The 24,756-nt window shown below is 44.1% G+C and overlaps 1 protein-coding gene and 1 non-coding gene across 2 annotated transcripts in view; both read left to right on the forward strand.

Annotated features, from left to right (window-relative positions):
• Positions 1 to 23,789, forward strand: part of ST6GAL2 (ST6 beta-galactoside alpha-2,6-sialyltransferase 2) — a 91,401-nt gene extending 67,612 nt beyond the window's left edge. The window contains exons 4-6 of the mRNA XM_029058193.2: positions 1,050 to 1,151; positions 4,350 to 4,524; positions 21,351 to 23,789. Coding sequence (XP_028914026.1) covers positions 1,050 to 1,151; positions 4,350 to 4,524; positions 21,351 to 21,619 — 546 coding nt within the window. The 3' untranslated portion in view covers positions 21,620 to 23,789. The remainder of the gene's footprint in view (positions 1 to 1,049; positions 1,152 to 4,349; positions 4,525 to 21,350) is intronic.
• Positions 476 to 613, forward strand: LOC114809466. The gene has a single exon (XR_003757250.1). It is a non-coding gene; the product is annotated as a small nucleolar RNA SNORA7 (small nucleolar RNA).
• Positions 23,790 to 24,756: the final 967 nt, after the last annotated feature.

Raw genomic sequence — 24,756 nt, forward strand, 5'->3', positions numbered from 1 at the left:
GAGCGGGAGTTTAGGATATGTTTCAGGGAGGAGTTAACCGGACAGACTGAGAGAGGTGAAGGGTCAGCTCAGGTCCCTCAGTTGGTCAGTCGTATTTATCGGGTGCTTACCGTGTGCACAGCACTGTACTAAGCTCTTGGGGAGTACAATAAAACAATATAAAAGACACATTCCCTGCCCCCAACAAGCTTACAGTTTGGAGGGGGAGATGGACATTAATATAAGTAAATTACCCTACCATCTCAGTCCCATAGCCCTTATATGGCCTAGGTTGTGAGCCTGTGCTCCCACCAGGCTGTAGAAAAACTGGTGTGGGTGTGAGGGGAGAAAGTGGACAGGGATAGGAGGACCTTCCTAGGGGTTTCTCACAAGAGGAAGCCAGGGAGGAGCTAGGGTATCTGGCCTCTGGTCCAGCCTGATATGTCATCCCATTATGCTGAGTGTCCACAATTACGTGTGATGTAATGGATGTAGGCACCTCTCGGTGTCACACCTGGAGAGTTTCCAGTACTCTATCTGTCTCAACTTTGGGAGGGAGAGTCATGCAGAGGCATATCCATTCCAGTCCTAGCTTGGGCAGTGGCTAGTAAGTGGAAGGCAATCTGCTACAAGTCAAAAGTCACCTTTGCTGGGCAGCAGTGGCATGGGACAGAGTCGAGGGTGGAGACTCAGGTTTAGTGCACATAAGGAGGCAAAGGTAAATCGCTTCCATATTTTTACTAAGAAATAACTACATAGATATTCTGCAATCTCCCAGACCGATTGCAGATGGAAGAGGGGAGTTCTGGGGAGCTGTGTCCATGGCATCGCTATGGTTCGGACATGACTCGACAGCATAAAACAACAACAGTGGATGTAGGTGCAAGATTTTGTTTTGTTTTTTCACCCATCTGAATGCATTTGGATGATTTAGCCACTGCTCAAGATTCTCTGCCATATTTCCTCATGGTTGTCACAGGCGATTGAGACCTAACTTATCTCTAACTCGAGTGCACAAGAAGCAGTGAGTTCTTTGTGAGATGGGCCTGAGGTCTTGTTTTGTGTTACAGATCCTGACCAATCCAAGTCACCATTTCATTGACAATTCCTTATATAAAGATGTCATTTTAATCGCCTGGGACCCTGCTCCTTATTCTGCCAATCTTAATGTGGTAAGGATACCCTCTCTGGACCTTCTGCCCCCTCGTTCTGGTGGTGGGGAGTAAAGTGTTATTCTCTGAGCCAGATTTCACCTTTTTCCTTTCAGCAGGAAATGCAGGGATTTGAACTTTGAAGAGTTGTTTGTGCCCCTCCCAACCAGGGCACTGTCTTGTTTTGGAAGGTGTGAGAGAGATGACCTTTCTGGCAGGAGGAGGAGATTTTCCCAGTGGAACATGGTTTTTTTTTACCAAATACTATGGAATGTTCAGATAGGATCCCGGGGCAAGATGCCTAGTTAATAATAATAATAATTGTGGTATTTGTTGAGCATTTACAGTGTGCCAGGCACTGTACTAAGCACTGGGATAAATATAAGGTAATCAGGTTGGACGCAATCTCTGCCCCACATGATGATGATGGTATTAAGCGCTTACTGTGTGGCAAGCACTGTTCTAAATGCTGGGGTAGATACAAGATAATTAGGTTGTCCCACGTGGGGCTCACAGTCTTAATCCCCATTTTACAGATGAGGTAACTGAGGCACAGAGAAGTTAGATGGCTTGCCCTAAGTCACAAAGCTGACAAGTGGCAGAACCAGGATTAGAACCCATGACCTCCGACTCCCAAGCCTGTGTTCTTTCCACTAAGCCATGCTGCTTTTCCCATGGGGCTCACAGTCTCAATCCCCATTTTATAGATGAGGTAACTGAGGCACAGAGAAGTGAAGTGACTTGCCCAAAGTCATACAGCAGACTATTGATGGATCTGGGATTAGAACTCAGGTCATTCTTACTCCCAGCCCTGGGCTCTATCCACTAGGCTGTTCTGGGTCCGGGTTGAGATAGCCCAAGAGTCCCTCTGGCTAATAAAGTGACGGCCTCTGCCTGCCACCCCATTCACCTGTCCAGCGTAACCAGACCACCCAGTCTCCCCACCCCTCCCCAGAACCTGGCATATACCTGGCAGGAAGAATTGAAGTCTCATCATAATCACCCTGTAACACCTAAGTTTTCAGAAATGGAACCCCAAAGATCTTGTCATTTCCCAAGGACTTTCTATTGCGCTCTGAACACAGTGGCATTGATTGAGTCGTTATCGTGTGCAGAACGCTATACTAAGCACTTGGGAGAGTACAGGACAATAGAGTTGGTAGATGTAGATGGTAGAGAAGCGGCGTGGCTGAGTGGAAAGAGCATGGGCTTGGGAGCCAGAGGTCATGGGTTTGAATCCCGGCTCTGCCACCTGTCAGCTGTGTGACTGTGGGCAAGTCACTTTACTTCTCTGTGCCTCAGTTCCCTCATCTGTAAAATGGGGATGAAGACTGTGAGCCTCATGTGGGACAACCTGATTACCCTGTACCTACCCCAGTGCTTAGAACAGTGCTCTGCACATAGTAAGAGCTTAACAAATACCAACATTATCATTATTATGTCATCCTGACCCACAAGATGCTTACAGTCTAGAAGGGGAGGCAGACATTAAGGTAAATTACCAATGGATATTCATTCCATTTTATTTATTGAATATTTACCATGTAGAGAGCATTATACTAAGTGCTTGAGAGAGTGAAATACAACAGTAAATAGACACATTCTCTGCCTACAATGAACTTACACCTAAGTGCCATGGGGATGGAGTGAAAATCAAAATGCTGAAGGGACAAACCCAAAGTGCATAGACAGTGCAGAAGGGCGAGGGAATAGAGAAAGTGAGACTTAATTAGGGAAGACCTCAGTAGAGCAAACATCTTCCTCTTTCACAGCTGGGCCTCTGGCCTAGACAACTCTCGCAGGTCTGTGGCCAACAGGTGATGCAGATGAGAGTGGCAGCTGGGCCTAGGGTACCCCCCATTCCTGCTCATCCACCCAGACAGCGTCTCCTGCTTGTGGAATGGCTTTGGCTTTCCTCGGGGAAGCCAGAGCCCAGAAATGTAACCCGTGGTCGGGGAAGAGGATAGTGGTTGGAGGTGGGACCCCTGGGGTGGTGTGGGAGTTCTGCTCTTGCCCTGGGGAGGAGGAGCCCCCCCGAGGTGCTCAAACTTGTACATCCACCTTCCCTCACTCTCCCCGACGTTCCGTCCGAATGGCTCAGACTTCAGAGGGGCTGGTTCAGCCCAGACTCCGTCAACCCTGGACATTTCACTGCTCTGCCCAGCTGTGCCTCCCTTTCCCACCACTCTTGCTTCCTAAGCTTCCTCCCTCTCCACTTGTCCCTCCAGCCTCCTCCTCACTCTTCCTGGTTCAAGTGATTCCCTGGGCTAGGGTAAGGTAAGGAAAGGGCCTTCTTAGTTTTTGTTGACTGCCCAGAGAGCCTAGAACCCAGAAACGAGATCCAATTTGTGTTTTTTATTTTTCTTATGGCATTTGTTAAGCACTTACAATGTTCCAGGCACTGCATTAAGAGCTGGGGTAGGTACAAGCTAGTCAGGTTGGACAAAGTCCATGACCCACGTGGGGCACACAGTCTTAATCTCCATTTTACAGATGAGGTAACTGAGACACTGAGAAGTGAAGTGACTTGCCTAAGGTCACATAGCAGACAAGTGGCAGAGCCGGGCTTAGAAACCAGGGCCTTTTGATTCCCAGGCCCATTCTCTATCCACACTAGTCTAGGCTGCTTCTCTTCTGTGCCCTTGCACTTGGGCTTCTACCTTTTATTAACTCCCCCACTCCAGCCCCACAGCACTTATGCACCTAGCCAAAATTATTTTATTTATATTAACTTCTGTCTCCCCCTCTAGACTGCAAGCTCTTTGTGGGCAGGAAACGATCTATCAACTCTGTTCTATTGTACTCTCCCAAGTGCTCAGTAAGGTGCTCTGCACACAGTAAATGCTCAGTAAATACCATCAGTTGATTCTGTTGCTTGTCCCTCACCAGGTGCTGTACTTTTGACCTCGAGGTCTGATTTGTGCTAGGCCTGTGAGTATTGGTTATTAATAATTATGGTATTTGTTAAGCACTTACTATGTGCCAGGCACTCTAGTCAGCAAATTGGGTTGGGCACAGTCCCTGTCCCACGTGGGGCTCAGAGTTTCAATCCCGATTTTACAGATGAGGTAACTGAGGCACAGAAAAGTGAAGTGACTTTGCCCAGGATCACACAGCAGACAAGTGGCGCAGTCGGAATTAGAACCCATGACCTTCTGGCTCCCAGGCCCATGCTCTATCCATTATGCGATGCTAATCTGTGGTCTTTCTTATTTCCAGTGGTACAAGAAGCCAGACTACAACCTGTTCACTCCTTACGTGCAACATAGGAGGAGGTACCCAAGTCAGCCATTCTACATCCTTCACCCCAAATTTATCTGGCAGCTGTGGGACATCATCCAGGAGAATACGAGAGAGAAGATCCAGCCCAACCCACCATCCTCCGGCTTCATCGGTAGGCATGTTGCAAAGGGGAAAAAAAGGCAGGAGCGAGGGCCGAGTGGGGAAGGTCGAGCACAGTCCGTTAATCAGTGGTATTTAGGCGATTACGATGTGCAGAACACTGTACTAAGCGCTTTGGAGAGTTTAGTACAAAAGAATTAGTAGACATGTTCCCTGCCTTTAATGAGAGTACAGTCTAGAGCCTAAAGCAAGATCTAAGGCGAGTGTTTGCAGGTATCTCAGCACCGACATGTAGCAGGTATTCATCGTTCCTGAAGGGGAAAAATAATTTAAGGTAATTAATTGATCGGTAGCTGAGTGCTTACTCTGAGCAGTGTGCTGTACTAAGGGCTTGGAAGAGTGCAATATATCACAGTTGGTAGACACATTCGCTGCCCACAGTGGGCATAATAGGAACTAAGAAAACTCATCGCTGTTGATAGGTGTCAGTTCGTGACCATTCAGAATCAATCCCAAAGAAATCCATGGTTTGGGTGGACTTCTGTTTCCTAATGTCTCTTCAGAAATCACTGCTTTCTCTCTTGGGGAGGAGCCTGATGATTAGGAAAGAACTTGCCATGTTTGCTATGTTTCTTTGAAACCAGAGTAGCCACAGATTTAGGATGTTCCCTCTAATACTGGATAGTTCACAGTGCAAAGGAAATTTTCATAGCTTATTTTATGGCTTGTGTTTTTTCCTTATTTATGTTGATGATATCACCAATAAAATGAGAAGCACCTCTAGCTCTCTTAAACTGTTCCATAACTTTTTACCTCCCACTGTACTGAAACTCATACCTAGCCCATGTCTGTGCTTCTCCTTCTATTGCTATCATTGCAACAATTGCCTCCTCCCTTCTTCCCTTGCTGACAATCAATTGTATTTATTGAGTGCTTACTGTGTGCAGACCACTGTACTAAGCCCTTGGGAGAGTACAGAACAACAATATAGCAGACACATTCCCTTCTTCAGCCATTCCCTTTCCAATGGCTCCTTTCCCACTGCTTTCAAGCATGCCCATAATAATAAGAATATACTGAGCATTGACTAATAATAATAATGTTGGTATTTGTTAAGCGCTTACTATGTTCAGAACACTGTTCTAAGTACTGGGGTAGATACAGAGTAATCAGGTTGTCCCAAATGAGGCTCACAGTCTTAATTCCCATTTTGCAGATGAGGGAACTGAGGCCCAGAGAAGTTTAGTGACTTGCCCACAGTCACACAGCTGACAAGTGACAGAGCTGGGATTCGAACCCATGACTGCTGACTCCCAAGCCCGTGCACTTTCCACTGAGCCATGCTGCTTCTCTGCTTCTCTAGTGAACTAAACGCTGGTGTAGATACAAGAAGGGGCTTATAGTCTAAGGAGGAGAAAGGACAGGTATTGAATTCCTATTTTGCAGATGAGGGAACTTATGCCCAAGGAAGTAAAGTGAGTTGTCCAAGGTCACCTAGTAAGTATGTGGTGGAGTCGAGATTAGAACCATGCTCGTGTCTTCCCTGTCCTAAAAACATCCTCACAGCTCCCTCCACATACTGCCCAATCCCCTTCCTACCATTCCTCTCCATACTCCTTGATTGAGTTGTCTGTATCAGTTATCTTCCAATTCTCTGCAATCTGGCTTCCCCCACTCCTTCCACTCAATGGAAACAGCCCTCTCTAAGGTCACCACTGACCTCCTTCTTGCCAAATCCATCTTCTTTAAGCCATCTGTTGCCTTTGGCACTATGGACCACCCCCTTCTCCTGGAAACATTATCCAACCATGGCTTCACCAAAACTGCCCTCTCCTGGTTCTCCTCCTATCTCCCTGCCAGCTTTTTCTCAGTGTCTTTTGTGGACTGCTCCTCTGCCTACCATCCTCTAGTGGGGGTGCCTCAAAGCTCAGTTCTAAGTTCCCTTCTTTTCTCCCTCTACACCCACCCCATGGAGAACACATTCACTTCCACGGTTTCAACAACTATCTCTATGCAGATGATTCCCAAATCTACCTTTCTAACCCCTGTTATTTCTCTAATTTGGTATTTAAGTGCTTACTATGTGCCGAGCACTGTTCTAAGCGCTGGGGTAGACACAGAGGAATCAGGTTGTCCCACATGGGGTTCACAGTCTTAATCCCCATTTTACAGATGAGGTAACTGAGGCACTGAGAAGTTAAATGACTCGCCCAAAGTCACACAGCTGACAAGTGGCCGAGCTGGGATTCGAACCCATGACCTCTGACTCCAAAGCCCGTGCTCTTTCCACTGAGCCACGCTGCTTCTCTATTTCTCCTTCGTGGTCTCACATTTCACATCTCTATTTGATTGTCCTGCTAACACTCAAACAGGTTTTTGTTCTCCCTGATGTTCCTACAACTGTAAAAAGCACCACAATCTTCTGTGCCTCATAAGCTTGCTATTATTCTTGATTAATCGCTGTCATTCAAGCCACACGTTCAGTCTTTAACAAAATCATGTCATTTCTACCTTCACATCTCTAGAATCTCTCCTTCCCTCTCCATTCAAACTGCTGCCCAACTGATCTAAGCACTCATCATTTCCCACCTCTTTTTTAGTGGTACTTAATTGCTTACTATATTCCAGGCCCAGTACTAAGCACTGAGATAGATAAAAGTTAATCAGGTTGCACCCAATCCATGTCCCACATGGGCTCACAATCTTAATCTCCACTTTGCAGATGAGTAACCGAGGCACAGAGAAGCTAAGTAACTTGCCCATGGTCACGCAGCAGGTTAAATATAGAGCTGGGATTAGAACCCAGGTCCTCTGACTCCCAGGCTTGAGCTCTTTCCACTAGGCCAGGCTGCTCCTCTATTACTTGACTACTGTATCAGCCTCTTGGCTGACCTCCCTGCCTCCTATCTCTCCCCTGTCCAGTCTACACTTCAGTTTGCTCCCCATATTATTTTTCTGAAAAAACATTCAGTTCATACCTCCCACTCTTCAGAAACCACCAATCATTGACCATGTTTCTCCACTTCAAACAGAAACCCCTTACCATTGGCTTCAAGTCACTCAATCAGCTCTCTTTTTCCTACCTAGCCTCACTGATCTCCTACTACAGTAAACCAACCTTCGCATTCTACTATTCTAAAATTACCTGCCCACTCCCATTACTCTCTCCACCTAGATCTCTTCTATCCCACCACCGGCCCCTAGCCCCCATTCTTTTTTGGTCCTGGTACTTCTTCCTTCATATCCCTAGCCCACCACTCAAACCTTTCTAAAATCACATCTTCAAGAAGACTTCCCACATTAACCCTTTATTTCCCCATCTACCCTCCCCTCTGTGTCCTGCTAGGCACTTATTTACCCCTTAAGCTATTTACCCCTTAAACACTTGGATACTCATCCCAACCCCTCCGTACTTAAGCAACTCTTCTTATATTCTACTATTTTCCCTCCCTAATCTATTTTAATGTCTGTCTCCCTGAAGACTATAAACTCCTTGGGACAGAGATCATGTCTACTAACACTGTTGTGTTTTCCCAAAGCACTGAGTTCAGTGCTTTGTGCATAGTAAATACTAAATAAATGCACTGATTGATATATGGCAAGCAGCAGCCTGCAGGCAAACGACTACAAAAGAACCCAGAAAGGGCAGATTGAAATTGTCTTTCACATCCCCACTCCTCTTCCACCTGTCCTCTCCCTCCCCATTTTGGCTTTGCAACAATTGACCTAGGAGTTTAGTGACACCTTCTGCCTTGCTGGAGGAGGGTGTTAGCTGGGATTGTTTTAATTGGTCAAGAAGGTTGTGGGTGTCCAGGGGAACAAACAGTATATGTTCTTCCAAGTGTCCGGATGCCACTGCCTAAGAGAGTTTGTGGACTGAATGGACCATTGGCTTGGCTCAGTGAGAGTAAGGGCACAGAATTTTCCATTCTTAGGCTCATAGAACTTAAAAGAGAAGAACCAAAGGTTATGACCTTGGACCGCACAAACAGGTCTTCCCTTCTGCCTCCCCACCTTCAACTTTCACAACATCACTAAAATTCACACTTTCCTCTCCTCCAGACTGCTGCCGTGTTAATACAATCTCTCATCCTATCCTTCCTGGATTACTGCATAAGTCTCCTGGCTGACCTCCCTGCCTCCTGTCTTTCCCCACTCCAGTCCATGCTTCACTTTGCTGCCTGGATGATTTTTCTACAAAACCATTCAGTCCATGTTTCCCCACTCCTCAATAAACTCCAGTGGTTGCCCCTCTAGCTCTGCATCAAACATAAACTCTGTATGATCAGCTTCAAAGCACTCAATCACCTTGCCCCCTCACACACCTATTTCTCTGATTTTATACTACAACCCAGCCCACACACTTCACTCCTCTGGGAAACTACTCACTATTTCTTGATCTCATCTATCTCACTGCTGACTTCTCGCCACGTCCTGTCTGGCATGGAACTCCCTCCCTCTTCGTATCCTACAGGTGATCATTCTCCCCACCTTCAAAGCCTTTTGAAAGCACATCTCCAAGAGGTCTTAGCCAGCTAAGCCTTCATTTTCTTTTCTCCCACTCCTAAAGTGCCCTTGTACTCAGATTTGCACCCTTTATTCACCCAACCCTCAGCCCTAGAGTACTTATGTACATATCCATTATTTATTTATATTGGCTTTCTCCCCTGCTAGACTGTAAGCTCCTTTTGGGCAGAGAACGGATCTGTCAATTCGATTATTCTTTCCCAAGCACTTAGTACAGTGCTCTGCACATAGTAAGTACTCGATGTATACTTTAGCTCTGTTAACATTCTTTGGTCGATCGAGACTATTTATTGAGCACTTAAGCTCAACACCAGACTAAGATCTTGGGAGTTACAAAGGAATTGGAGAACCCAATCCCTTGCCCTCGAGGGGCACTTCAGTCTAGCAGGAGAGACAGGCACTTCAATAGAAGAAATGAAATTGATGGAAAATGGATCTCAACTTCTCCATCTTCAGTCTCTTGCTCCCATTTTATTTTTGTCTCCAGCATTCTGTTATCAAGGGGTGTGCCCATCCCATCTCTCTGCGTTTTCATTGGATCCTTTCCCTTCCCACCCAACTTTAGCATAATCCATAGCATTTGACGTGGATGTCTTTTCTTGTCTTATGCCATCGAGTTGTTTCCGACCCATAACTACACCATGGACACATCTCTCCCAGAATGCCCCGCTCTCCATCTGCAATCATTCTGGTAGTATATCTGTAGAGTTTTCTTGGTAAAACAAAATATGGAATTGGCTTCCCATTGCCGCCTTCTGCACAATAAACTCGAGTCTCCATCCTCGAGTCTGTAGCCACTGCCCAAGCTAAGAATGACATGGGTAGGCCTCTGCTTGATGCTCCCTCCCATAGCCAAAACTGGTAGAGTACTGGAAACTCTCCAGTTGTGACCCTGACAGGGGGTTGACATGGATGAGTCCACATTAAATTCTTCAACCGTGATTGAAAGCTACAGTCAAGCTCAGCACTTGGAAAGAGAAATCAGGAGTGATATTTTTTTTTTTAATTTTTCTCTCGAGTGCTCTAGGGAGCTATGTATCCCAGCATCCAAATGTCTTTCTTGCCTGAATTTCAGCTGCCTATATTACCCCTATGTGATTCCTCAAAAATATGCCCAGAGATCAATGTGGCTCATTTTGCAATTTATCTGATAGCCTCAAATCTGTCAAAGTCTGTCTTCACCCATATCTCAATTTCTTTGACATCAAGAATGAAACTGAATCAATACACTTCTTTCGTGTTACCAAAGAAATCTTACAAATGCCCCTTTGGTGTTCCGAAGTCATGTTGTGAAGGAAATGGATTTTTTGCCATTGCACCTGATAATTTTCCAAGGACCCTAAAGGGTACAACTAGTTACTGAACAAAAGATCCACCTCCAAGACCCATTAGCTCTATCAGTATAACTCTGATCACTGCTGGATTTTGGGCCAAAGCCAGGAAAAGCGAATTTAAGAAATAAAGCTACTGGTCATTTTCTTGGGCTGAACTCTAGCTATAAGATGGGGTGTCACACCCTCCCAGGAGCAGACCAGTGACCATCCAGCCCAGTATCCTGTCTTGAGTTATGGGACGGTTTGCAGGGAATGTGTCTGTTTTCTGTTATATTTGTCTCTCCCAAGCACTTAGTACAGTGCTCTGTACAGAGTAAGCACTCAATAAATAAGACTGTATGAACAGCTCCAGTAAACTTCTCTTAATGGTTCTTTGGATAATTCACTGTCTTGGGCACCCATTCTTCAGCCAGTCAATAGATAGCTTTTGTGTGCCTAAACAGTGTCCCAAGCAGTATGTGCAAGAAATAAAAAGGGGAAACTAGGAGCCATTTTGGGGTTTGGTTTTTTTTGTTGTGCTTTTTTTTTTCTTATGGTATTAGTTAAGCGTATACTTTGTGCTGTACTCAGCGCTGGGGTAGATACAAGCTAATCAAGTTAGACACAGTCCGTGTCCCATATGGGGCTCACAGATTTAATCTTCATTTTACAGATGAGGTAACTGAGGCACAAAGAATTTAAGTGACTTGCCCCAGGTCACTCAGGTGTTCTCTCAAAAGTGGGCGTAGACCAATCTCATCAGGTCATTGATCTAGGAGGGGCTGGCTACCTACAACTTTCGTCTTCCAAGATGCCAGAAGTGAAACAGTACACTTTTTAGAGGGTGGAAATTGCAGGTAACCTGGTTCCCCATGTGCTTTGGGGCTCAGGAATTCAGGAGGCCACATGGTTTGAGACGCAGAGGTATGCTCCAGAAGGTACTGCACTGGCTTCAGTGTTGCAGCCATTTCCTCCTTGCTCCCAAATGGGCCCACACATTGCGGGTCCAACTATGATCAGGGGCCCACTGCATCCGTGTACAGTGCACAAGGATGGACCCAAATTCCTCTTCTGTGGCAATGTGTGGGGAGCATTTGCTGGATTTGTGCAACCTCAAATGCTTCCCATCTGCAGATAATTACTCTCCTCCCTCTTCAAAACCTTATCGAAGGCACATCTCCTCCAAGAGGCCTTCCCTGACTAAACCCTTTTTTCCTTTACTCCCACTCCTGCCTCACCCTGACTTGCTCCCTTTATTCACCCCCTGCCCCACAGCCCCACAGCACTTACATAAATATGTATAATTTATGTCAATGTTTGTCTCCCCCTCCAGACTGTAAGTTGTGGACAGTAAGTGGTCAATGAATATAGTTGACTGACCACAGAGGAGAGATTACCTGTGATTTTCATTTTGGGGGAAACCTTCCTAAATATAGGCTTGATCCTATTTGCCTACAAGATATTTCAAGCTCCTAGAAAAAACTGCTTTCTTTTCAGCACCCACCATGAGCATTGGAAAAAAATATCTGCTTGCTTCAGGTGCTGAATCAAAAATGCCTTTTTATTTGCCACAGTGCTTTTGCCTGTGGTAGGGAAAGTACTTCCCTTTGAGGATCTGAGATTAGTAGATTGGATGTAATATACAAATCAGCCATGCTCAGTTACCTTTTAATTACAGAAACACATTTCATTTCATAATTTGCAATTTACATACACTTGCTCTGCATGTATATGGATTAGAAAGCGTAACTAATCTTTTTGTTAATGGTGTCCTTGCAGAGGAAATTAGGGTTTTACCCATCACCTAAGGACAATTATAATACTGATACATATTTGGGGAAATAAATAGAGGGTAGTCCCTGAAATATTGTTTAATCTTTGGGGAAGGAACTAATTCTGGGCCTGAAAATCAATCATATTTATTGAGTGCTATGTGCAGAATATTATACTAATAACTTGGGTGAGTACAACACAACAATATAACACACATTTCCTACCCATAATGAGTTTACAGTCTAGAGGGGGTGACAGACATTAATATAAAGAAATTATGGATATGTACATAAGTGTTGTGGGGCTAGAGGAGGGGCAAGTCAGGATGATGCAGAAGAAAGCGGAAGAAAAGAAAAAGAGAGCTTAATCAAGGAAGGCTACTTGGAGGAGATAGGCCTTCAAAAAGGCTTTGAAGGTGGGGAGAGTCACTGTCTGTTGGATATGAAAAGCAACAATGATTATAGTGTGATGGCCCTTCCCATTCCGCCCCCTACCCAGTCATCCAGAGAAGCAGCATGGTTCAGTGGAAAGAGCCCGGGCTTGGGAGTCAGAGGTCATACGTTCGAATCCCAGCTTTGCCACTTGTCAGCTGTGTGATTGTGGGCAAGTCTATTCACTTCTCTGTGCCTCAGTTCCTTCATCTGTAAAAGGGGGATTAAGACTGTGAGCCTCACGAGGGTCAACCGGATGACCCTGTATTTACCCCAGCGCTTAGAACAGTGCTCTGCAAATAGTAAGCACTTAACAAATACCAACATTATTATTATTATCCTTTTTGAAATGATGACCCCTGAATGGGCATATTTCTTTGGTAGGATATGATCAATTGAGCATCTGCTGTGTGCAGAACACTAGAAAAAGCAATTGAGAGAGTATGAAGAGTTGAAACTTAGGGCTTCTATTGTGACTAGCATGATTCATTCGGTCCTCTAGTCTGAAACCTGTAACCAGTGCCAATGGAAAGTGTCCATCAGGAGTTTTTCATTTTAGGTAGATTTTATTGCTGAATTGACGAGTGATATTTCTAGAATATAGAGATAAGGTGGTTCTGCAGTCATTGAATACATTAAAATGAAGACACTGAAATTCTCAAAAGCAATTTCAAATTTTTAACTTTCTACTTGACACTGTGGCAGATTTTTAATTTCCCATCTGAATGCAAATAAAACATTAAAACCCATCAAAGACCATATTTGTATTGCAGATTTTACATCGAACATCTTGATTTTGTTGTTAAATGAACATAATAGTCACAGCATTTGTAATTGGGTTTTTCAGTCTACATAGTTATTGGGTTATCCCATTTAACAAGTTTATGTTTCACAAAATGTCTTGATGGTTAATATGAGAGATGATTTGAAATTTCTTCAGCTTTCTTGATTTACCTCCCTGAGTCAAGCCCAGGAATACTTTTTAATACTTCTTCAGACACTTTTGTAATTTCAATTGTATTTATAATAGATACAAATCTTCTTGCTGGCTAGGATTAAACCAAAACTGTCCATCTAGTATATGCATAACAGTCATCTGTGAATAGGCTAACTCCAAGGATGATAGATTTATCAGTTTATTGATGGGTAAGTCTTTGCTTTCCTTTAACTTTTTTTATCCTGCTTTAAATATCAGAAAGTGAAATTGTTTTCAGTAAGAACAAACATGGGCACCATTATAAGTGATATTAGTTATGTGGTAGAAATGTTCAAACTGCAAAAGAAAGCAATTGTTATGAGGGCCAACTCCTATGCAGAACATTGTTGTAAGGGTTAGGAAAATCCAGAAGAGGTAAAAGTTGTCCCACCATAGAAAGCTTATAATCAAATGTTGGGGTGACAGGCTAACACCAATTATGTGCAATTAGGAGAAGCAGGAGGAAGACACAACAGTTAATAGTAAAAGTATGAGGAGTAAGTGAATCAATAGCTAGTATAAGTGCTAAAGAGAGCTCTTGGGTTGACCCAAGCAGGGGTGGTGGAAATTAAAATTTCTTGAGGAGACGGGTTTCAGAAAGGCTTCGAAGGCAGGGAGGATTTGGGCCTGGTGGATTTTAAGTGGTCGGGGGATGGACATACGCTAGAGGAAGAAGGCTTTATTTCATAAAACATGGGAAGCTAAAATATTGGGAAGCTAGTTGTATTGTTTAATTTTAGGCCATGAAGAAAAAGCATCACTATATAAAACACCAAAACTCTTGATTATTTTCTTTTGCACTGTGTTTTTTAATTTGGTTTTCTTGATGAGCTTTTTTTGCCCTTTACTTATAAACAGTAAACATGGTTTTTCAAATTAATCTAATAAGCATAAAACATTAAGTGCTGTTTGAAAGCCTGAATCATTAAAATTGCATAGAAGGAACTAAATGCATTTTTTGTTTCAATAGAACCCTTAATATAGATTCATTCATGCAAACTGGCTGCACAAAGAATGTAACATTTATTTGATTATGTTTAAAGGTTTTTAAGAGATTAAATCCCAACAGATGGGTGTGCCAGTTAGATTGATTTGATAATTTCCTGAGGAATATCTGAATTCTTATGTTCCCATCCAGAAGTTCTGTCGAGAATGTGATAAATTTTTGAACTTCTCTCAGAGCTAGAAACGGACTTGTATAGATGAACTCTTAATATAGCACTATATAGAGGGGACTTTGGTTTCGGAGAATCTTTCACGTGACTACTGCTGTAGTACTCTGGGGATAAAATGAGAGCCGCATGGCTTAGGGGATAAAGCATGGGCCTGGGAGCCAGAGGCCCTGGGTTCTAATCCTGACTCTCCACTTGCCTGACTCTGTGATCTTGGGCAAATCACTTCATTCTCTGTGCCTTAGTTTCCTTAAATGCAATACCTGTTCTCCCTCCTACTTGACTAACCACCCCAGGGACAGGGACTGTATCTGGTCTGATTGATTTGCATTTCCCCCAGCACTTAGAATAGTGCTTGACACACAGAACTAAACAAATACCATTAAAAAACCGATTGATATCTTGAATCCCATTTGAGATGGGGGAAATTGAGCTTACAAAGAGAATCAGTGGTGGGGAGTTGTCCAAGAGTTACCTCAGTTGTCTCATCTGGGGGTTAAGACTGTGAGCCGCATGTGGGACATGGATTCTGTCCAATCTGATTAGCTTGTAGCTACCTCAGAGCTTAGTATAATGCCTGCCACATAGGAAGGCCTTACAAATCATTTAAAGAAAGGGGGTGGAACTAGTTAGAGGGCAAGCAGGCTGCTGTCTAAGCGGCACACAGCTGTGTTGGAGACTGTAGAATGGCAGCCCCATTTTGGTGGCAGGATCAAATTGAGGTGCCACTGAGTGCTGCCACAGTTCTCCCCCACACTGTGCCCCCTACTCTCCCTTGAAAAACAGACCCTAGGAAGAAGGGACGCACCCTACTTGTGTCTCCGGAGCAAGCACCGTAGTTTGTTCTCCTATTTTTCTCGATACCAACACCATCATTTTCAACAATCGGGTCTTCACTACCTCTCTAACAAGATCTTAACTGGAAGTCAGATTTTTTACAGCCAAAGGTGTTTCTTTTTCCCCAAAAGAGTTGAGAGGCTTAATTAATTCCTGCAGATTTAAAGGCTCTATGCAATTGTTTAATATTATTAGTGGTTGCTTTTCTTAAAAGATGTGGTTGAGTTCTATGCTAACTGTAACGTGAGAGTCCTGTGTCCAAGTCAAATTGAATTTCTCCATCTGATGAGGAATTTTTCCAACTTCAGTCTCTTCTAAAAGTAAATATTACTTTATTATTATTATCAACAAATTTAAATGCTTTGTTGTCTTTGAAGGGGGTGCCTGTTATATTCACATAGCCGCAAAGGAGATGACTAATTTATTGGACCTCTATTTCTTTTACATCATGGAATGTGATGAAAAAGGGTCGGCCTATGTTTTGGGAAGAATTGTTTTGGATCCATAGGTGTTGTTCTGTAAAGTGCTTGACACACTGCAGATTTAAATTCATGTTCAACAACAATGGTCTTAGTCTTTTTATGAGCCTTTCCAACAGGATTGCTTTGAGTGCTATTCATTGCAACCTTTCAGCTTGCTTTCTATTTTCTCTCTCACCTAAGTTAAATAACTTTGCATTCAGAAGAAAGAATCCTTGCTGAAACTATATCTTTCCTAGTTATTCAGTAAAAAAGTGTTTTCACCGAACCATACAAATGCCTTGAATAAACCCCGAGAGTGTAACTATCCTGGAGACCTTTCTCAAGATTAATTCATTCATTCTTTGAAATCTGTAGCCAGTGCAAATATGATACACTATCACTCCAGAGGATATTTGTAATCCCACCGCCCCCACTCCTAGGGAAAGGGATGCACTATCAACTTCTAAAGACTTGCCAAGAGCTCAACAATAATAATAATTGTAGTATTTGTTAAAGACTCACTGTGCCAAGCACTGTAGTAAGGGTTGGGGTAGATAAAAGATCATCAGGTCCCACATGGGGCTCACATCATAAGTAGGAGTAAGAACAGGAATTGAATCTCTATTTTACAGAATATGGAACTGTAATGTCAGGGTTTTGTGTCCACGTCAAATTGTATTTCTTCATCTGATGAGGAATTTTTCCAACTTCAGTCTCTTCTAAAAGTAAAATTGTCTTTGGGGGTATAAGGAGAGGTCTATTATATTCACTTAGCAGCAAAGGAGATGACTTTTTTCTATTGGACCTCTATTTCTTTGGCATCATGGGGAGCAAGTTAAGTGACTTACCCAAGGTCACACAGCAGTCAAATGGCAGAGGTGGGATTAGAACCCAGGGCCTATGATTCCCAGTCCCATGCTTTTTCCAGTAGGCCATGCTGCACTAACTTGCACCCTCCCAAAGGAAGATGTTGAGTAAGTCCTTGACTCAGAGAGAAGGCCAACCTAGTTGAGTGGAAGCCTATCCTAGATTGCCAAAGCTTGAATAAGCCCAAGGCCACTCAGAATGCTCAAGTTCACCTCCTGGCCAATTCTCAGCTCATCAATCACTCAATCACCACACCAAATAAGTGACCATTAAGACAAGACATTTCTGAGCTATAGTTCACACAGTCCTCAACACAGGAGAAACAAGGCAGGAATAGCTCAGTAAGATGAAACCCACCTGCAGTTCACACTGAAAAAATTGACCCCTCTTCATCTCTATAAAATAATTTGCAGAACCCTCATGTATACTGACTTGCAAATGACATGTCACTTTTGCTGAAAGCAGTAATAAATCATTTCTGTCATCCGGATGGAATTGGAACTGGGTGGGTTTCTTAACTCATCCTCTAGTTGCTGTAATCAATCTATAGTATTTGTTGATGGCTTACTTTCTACAGAGTTTCTACTTTATACTACCAAGTGCTTGGAGAGTACCATAAAGTTAGTACACATGTGAACCCTGCCCTCAAGTTGCCGATAATCTATCAGGGGAGACAGACACTAAAATAAATTACAAGTAGAGGGAATCTACAGAGTTTAAAAATATGGACATTAGTTTTATGGGAAGGTGGGGGAGGATGTGAATACCCAACTACTTGGAGCCACAGTAGGAGGTGAAATAGTTGGGGAGATGAAAGATTTTTCAGGGAAGGTCTGATAGAGGCTGCCTGTATAAATTCCATTATCAATTACCCATCCTGCTTTCTGCATCAGCATCACTTGCACTCAAGTTTGCGTCTTCAGATAGTGTGGTTCAGTATTTCTTTATGCACCTGGTGGTATGGAGAACAGGGTGCTTTTTTATTTTTTTAATGGTAGTTAAGCACCGGCTATGTGCCCAACACTGTCATAAGCACTGCGATAGGTACAAGTCAATCAGATTGGACATAGTCCCTGCCCCACATGGGGTGAAGAGGGGGTCACAGTCTAATAATAATAATGATGGCATTTGTTAAGCACTTACTATGTGTCAAGCACTGTTCTAAGCACTGTAGGAGGGACAGTACAGTACCTGGCCCATAGTAAGTGCTTAACAAATACCATTATTTTACAGTTGAGGAAACTGAGGCACAGAGAATTTGTGGCTTCCTCAAGGCCACCCAGCAGGCATGTGGCAGAACCAGGATTAGTGATCCCCATGTGGGAGAGGGATGGTGTCCAACCCTATCTGCTTATATTTATGCCAGTGTTTAATACAGTGCCTGGCATATAGTGAGCACTTTACAAATACCAAAATTAATATTATAAGAATCCAGGTCCTCCAATTCCCAGGCCCATGCTTTTTCCACTGAGCTTCACAGCTTGCTCATGATTGGATGACAGAGCCCAGTGAAAAACTACTGTTGTTCCAGCATTCTGAACCTGGGTTATCCCAGCAGAGAACAAAGGAAAATTGCCTGAATAATTAAAGCAAAAAGTGAATTTTGCCTTAATGATCTGAATGACTTACACCATGCCATTCTTCACTTTGGCCTTGAAGAGGTAACTTAAGACCCTGAGAAAGGGAAGGTTTTTCGGGGGTATTGTCTAATTAATGGTCGTGTCATGTGAAAATGAGGGTAATATTGCCACCAGCCATTTAGAACTGTTAAGTTTTAAACTGATTGCAAATCTACAACAATGAATACAAATGACAGTAATTGTGACTAAGATCTTCCCTGGCATTTGCTGATTTTTATTTCCCATAGTTTTGTGTCTCTGTAGTTGGCCATGCAGCCATTCCCACCCCCACCAGGAATGCCAAGAGGTGTGTGGGGGGAGATGGGGGGGAGAGGGGGACGGACAGGGGACTGTTTAAATAAAATTCCCCTGTCAAGGGAAGATGGTATTAGTGGCTTTGCCTCATTCACAGAGGTTTTTCTCTAACCATTTCCCTGTGAATACAGAGGGATTACTCTATCAAGCTTCTATAAGAATTTTCCATAAAAGCCAGAGCATAAATGGGGATTTTTTGATGATTGTAAGCTCCCTGGAATAGGCTCAACACATAGATTCTTCTCCTCAGAGGGGACAAGAGAAAAAAAAAAACAAGATTCAAAACTAGGTAATCTTATCATGGATAAGCAAACATAGCTAGGAGAAGCAAAGTATTGAGATTGGATGTCAGAAAGCATACATTTAACTTGACGCAGCTCACGGGAAAAGGCAGAGAATGTTGACTGGTAAATTAAGCCAGCACCGTTGGAGACTAACTGGATCTGGGCTGGAGCCAAGCCGAGCACACTTAGGCTCTGAGTTGTCTGGCCAAGCACAAACTGCAACCTCAGAAAACCTCCGCAGCTCAGTGGTCCTAAAGGCGATAAGCCATCTTTATGTTCAGGATTTTCCTTCCATTCTCTGGCCTGGTCCAGAATTGCATAAAATTTCCTAGCAATCACAGAACATCAGGGAAGTTGCCAAAATGGATATGGTGACTGTCCCCATTTCCCTGGAATCTGTTAATCATCTCTTCGCTCTAAGTAAGGATTCCTGTAAGCTCATCCCCCTTTAGACTGCAGACTCGTTGCAGGCAGGGAATGTGTCTGTTTCACTCTCCCAAGCGTTATTACAGTGCTCTGCACACGGTACCCAATAAATACAACTGACTGACTAGAAACTCAAAAGTTCCTTCAGTCCCCTAATTTAGCTGGATTGTTGTCCACTCAGTTACGATGGAAGACTTCAACCCATACACTTGGGAATGTAGAGCCTTGGTTGTGTGTCTCTTACATATCTGTTGCTGAATTGCACTTTCCAAGAGCTTAGTACAGTGCTCTGCACATAGTAAGCGCTCAGTAAATGCTATTGAATGAATGAGAGATGCATAAGAAGGTAGGAGCAAGGGAGGAATCTTTATGTTATTCAGGGTTCTGTCTGGCCTATTTTAAAGTAACTTAACATCGCCAGCATGTCTTGTTTCCACCTGAGGTCCGGTCTTCCAGACTTGGAGCCTCTTGTGGGACAGGGACTGTGTCCAAACTAGTTACAGTGCTTGGCACATAGAGCTTGACAAATATCACAAGCATTGTCCTTATGGGTGTTAATTCAGCATATCCTCAGGGTCTGTGTGACCTGTGAGAGTAAGCATGTGGCCCTAAGCACTCCCCATCTAAGAGGGGAACTATGTTTATTCTGGGTGGACCGGGGTGGACCTTTCCCAGGATGGGGTTTCATGGAGCTGGGGACCTAGGAGGTGCAGCGTCTGGTGTTTCATTTCCAGGAGGACTTGGGGGGCACCGGCTGTTTCACGGCTCCTCCTCTGGTTCAGTTGAATGACCATCACCTGCGATGGGTACGTGGAAGGGGCATCGGCAGCTCTTGGGGGCTGGCAGTGGAAGAGGATGAGGAAGCATTTGTAAAACTGGAGAAGAAAAGAACAAGCAGTGATAAGTAAATGGCCACCGTGACACATTTTTTGCATTCAGTTCAGAGATTTGAAGTGACAAAAGTTTCAACGAATTTCAAATGGCAGTTGGCGTCACAATCTCTGGCAGTGGCTGGATGTCAATCACAGCATATCCTGTTGCAGCCTGTGATTCACTATAAAATGGGTAATTACAACTATCAGTCTCTTCCTAAAAGGGCAGAGTGAGAGCAGCAGCAATGTTACAGTTATCTGTCAACCTCTCTCATCCAAGTGATCAATTTACAGGTGCAGAAAGAATGGTAGAGGAAAGCCATTTCTGCCCGCAATGGTGCTCACAATCGAAAATCTAGCGTGGTCCAGTGGAAAGAGCAGGGGTCAGGGGGCCAGGAGACCTGAGCTCTGATCTCTGCTTTGCCACTTGCCTCCTGCGTGACCTTGGGCAAATCACTGAATTTCTCTGTTTGTTTTCACATCTGCAAAATACTTGTTGAGCCCCATGTGGGAGAGGACTATATTTGATCTGATTGTATCATATCTACTGTGGTACTTAGAATGTGCTTGACACAGAATAAGCCTTTAACAAATACAACAATCATCATTATCATTTCCAACCCATTGTTCTTGTAGTCCCCTCCCTGGATCCATCCCCCCTCAGCTTCACCCCACCACAACCCTCCCCTTCAAGCTTCCTTAAAAGTCTTTCTCAGAAGACCTTCCTTGTCATGCCATCCTTCAGCCACACTGACACCATCAATTTACTTGTTATTGATTTATCTACTTTGTCATTAACTGATTTTTTTTCACTCTTTCTCATTTGTCCATTTGTGTCCACTTGTTTCTCCACCCCTCCCACCCCCCAAAATCCCCTCAAGGGCAGGGGCTATCAATCCTTCTTATGGTCTCTAAGCCATGGTCTACCTCTAGTAAGTTGCTCAGTAAAAACCACAGATGGGAATGTTAATAAGAGAATTAAGTCCTTTTTAAATGTTCTTGCAGGAATACTCATCATGATGTCCATGTGCAGAGAGGTGCACGTGTACGAGTACATCCCGTCGGTCCGCCAGACCGATCTCTGTCACTACCACGAACTCTACTATGACGCAGCCTGCACCTTGGGCGCCTACCACCCCCTGCTATACGAGAAGCTGCTCGTCCAGAGGATGAACAGGGGTGAGAGGGACGACCTGTACCGCAAAGGGAAAGTGATTCTTCCCGGATTCCGGGCCTTGCGCTGTCCTGCCCCCGACCATCTCCCCCACTCGTAGAGGTGGTGGTTTTTCAGAAACGATGTGCAATAAGGTACTACTGCTGTACTCTAAACCACAAAGGAATACTTGAAGTTGTAGTGTAGACCAACCTAGTCTTGAGTCTTTAAACTGTAATTTAGTCGCAGGCATGAGAATTCTGCCTTCCTTCCTAAGCCATGGAGTATTACTGCTTTGCAAATAGGAAGGAGGGGGGAAAAAAAAGCTTAACTTCAGAAAGGTGCAAAAAAGCCTAGCTAGACAGAAAAATACTGTTATCCCGTGGATGGGAAATGTCAGAAAATGATCGTGTTTCCCTCTGCCACACGTGCCAAGTTGCCAGCTTAAGTTCAGTTGCAGTCTTTAATAGGTAGACCCAATATTATGAGTTATACGCAGTACTCTCTCTATTTGAAAATGAAGGCCTTTTCAGAATTGCTACAGGGTCTTGCACACCGGTGTGTTGATGGACACACACCCCCCCACACACACACATCTGCCCCTTATCCCCACTACCCACCCCGCCAACACACACACACCCCCCTGCTCCCCACAGAAAAACTCAAACGTCCTGGAATATGATGGTTTTAGCCACTCTCACTGGGAGATTAAGTAATTTTCATTTTAACACTGCTCTCCCTTTTTCCTTTCATGTTTCATGCTCCTTAAGAGTCAAGTTAAAACCCTTAAAGCAGGCAGGCCATTACAGAGACCTGAAAGAAGGTGGTGGACAGCCTGCAGCGGGGGATCCTCGATGGCTTTCCAGATGGCCCTTGGTGGACACACCCTGATTTCCTGCAGGATTTTGATCCCATACTAGTGAAGCACCATTATGAAATGAGAGGATCCACATCTTGAGTAAAGTTCTAGCCTTAAAGGGCCCTGGTGTGTCATGTTTGGAGATGATAGGATGGGGCTGGTCAGCACCACCACCGCAACCCAACCAGAGTCTCACAATTGCTCAGGCACCATTGTTTCCTCACTGCCGCAGCAGGTTGGTTCTGGGCTCACCCCTAGGGATCACTTCTATCCAGGTGACTGGAATTTCTGGTGCCATCCTCCTCCTTGAGGTTCCTCTGGTACTGGTAAAATCACTGTTTCTCCCCAAGCTGCATAGATTGGACCCTCCACCTTGTTTCCACCAAGACCTGAGACCTTCCTACTAGGGATGAAAAAAGCCCAAATCAGATTTTTTTTCAGAGTGATTCTCTCTCTAACTTCTCATAAGCTCCATCCTGCTTGCTTCACTGTTTGGGTCCCAGCCCCTTTTCTTCCCTATCCCCCATGGGGAGCGATGTTCCAAATGGGGAGGTAGATGAATTCCCAACTCATCCTGGGAACTGAGCGAACCTTTCTGAGAAGGAGAATGCCATCACCAAGGGACTGTCCTTGTTGCCTTGAAACATGTCCTGCTCCAGCCAGGGCTAGGCCAGGAAACATCTTAACCCTGCAAGATTCTCCATAGTTTCATTTCTGTTCCTGGACAGACCTCGGGTCTGGGAACTGAAACTCTTTCATTCCTCCACCGGGCAAACCTGTGAGACTCAAATCTCAGGCCTCACGCTCATCTTCAAGATCTGCCAACGTCTCATAAAGCAGTAATGATGATTTTTCAACCAGAGGTGAAGCAATATCCTTCCCAGTGAGGGACATCATTGGATCGAGTGGAAGCCAGAAGGGATGTTTCCATATTGACCTGCAAGTTACGTGTCAGACATCATTTCATCATTTCCACTTAGAAAAATAAAAGTGGGAGAAAACATTTTAACACCTTATTGAGACACTTCCCTTTTGCTTGGACCAAGCACTCCCTGCTCCTGACACCCCATTTTGCACCTGGTTTAAACATAGCCCAAAAAGACTGCAGAAAGCCCTCCTGGGGTTGAAAGTGGCAGCACAGAACTAGTAAATCTATTCTCGGTGTTAAGGTGTGATCTAGCTGCCAGAGAGCTAGTTGAACACATCATTTGAACTCTCAATCTTCATCTCTCTTCAGGAGAGTTTATGGGATAAATTCAGTAGAAATGGGGGATTTCCAAAAATGTAAAGAAGCATTCTCTGACTTTGTAAACTTTATAGCTGTAAACTGGCTCTTGGGCAAGCAACCCCTGTCCTTTGATTTATAGATATAACAATGCATACACTCATGGACACAAGTGCACTCTCCACAGCAGCTTAGGGAATTTTTATTTAATGGTATTAATTGAGCACTGTACTAAGCACTTGGGAGAGTAAGTCCTTATTTACCAGTCACTGTTCTCAGCATTGTGATAGGTACAAGCTAATTACCTTGGATACAGTCCATGTCCCCCCAAGGGATTCACAGTCTTAATCTTCATTTTACAGAGGAGGTATATGAGACACAGAGAAGTGAAGTGACTTTCCTAAGGTCACACAACTGACAAGTGGCAGAACTGGGATTAGAACCCAGGTGCTTTTGACTCCCAGGCCTGTGTTTCATCCACCAGACCGTGCTGTCTCTCTCTCTTTTTTTTAATTACAAGCTTTTGAAACACAAAGTGGATGGGAGTACCCCCCCACCCCACACACACTCACCCAGTATCCCTAAATCCGTAGCCTTTGTCCTAAAAATTATTTTCTCTCCCCTTCTGCACTTGGGTCCTCAGACAAGAGTTATTTCAGCTTCACTGCCAGGCAGTCTCTTGTATTTCAGAAGAGAGATAGTGGCTTTTAGGATAGGATCTCATTCCCTTTCTGCTCCCAGATGCTGGGGCTTAGTGGCTCCCCAGACTAGACGTAGGGACCCCATGTGATCAGGGAGTCCACCCAACACCTCCTAGAGGACTAATGTCCTAGATCTGCTCCAGACTTTGTATTTTTTCCAGACAAACCCCAACTGATGACTCAGAGCTTGCCTGCTGATGAGTAAATGAATGGACCCACAGAAACATTCAAGTCCATAATTTGCTCAGAGGTTTTTGCGGATGTTCTTCGATCTCCACTGGGTGTGCTGTCGGTGATTTTTACCAACGAAATGCATTTTCATCTGTATCTCCATTTCTCCTCTATGCTGAGGGAATGAACACATCTGAAGAAAGTGAAGGGGAACTCAGTATGAACTTTGGAATTTGTATAAAACCCAATCAAAACGGAAAACCGTGGAGGCTCCAAAGAACCCAGGAAATGCATATGCTTCT

The sequence above is a fragment of the Ornithorhynchus anatinus genome, chromosome 2 (genome assembly GCF_004115215.2).
Source record: "Ornithorhynchus anatinus isolate Pmale09 chromosome 2, mOrnAna1.pri.v4, whole genome shotgun sequence".
Lineage (NCBI taxonomy): Eukaryota > Metazoa > Chordata > Mammalia > Monotremata > Ornithorhynchidae > Ornithorhynchus > Ornithorhynchus anatinus.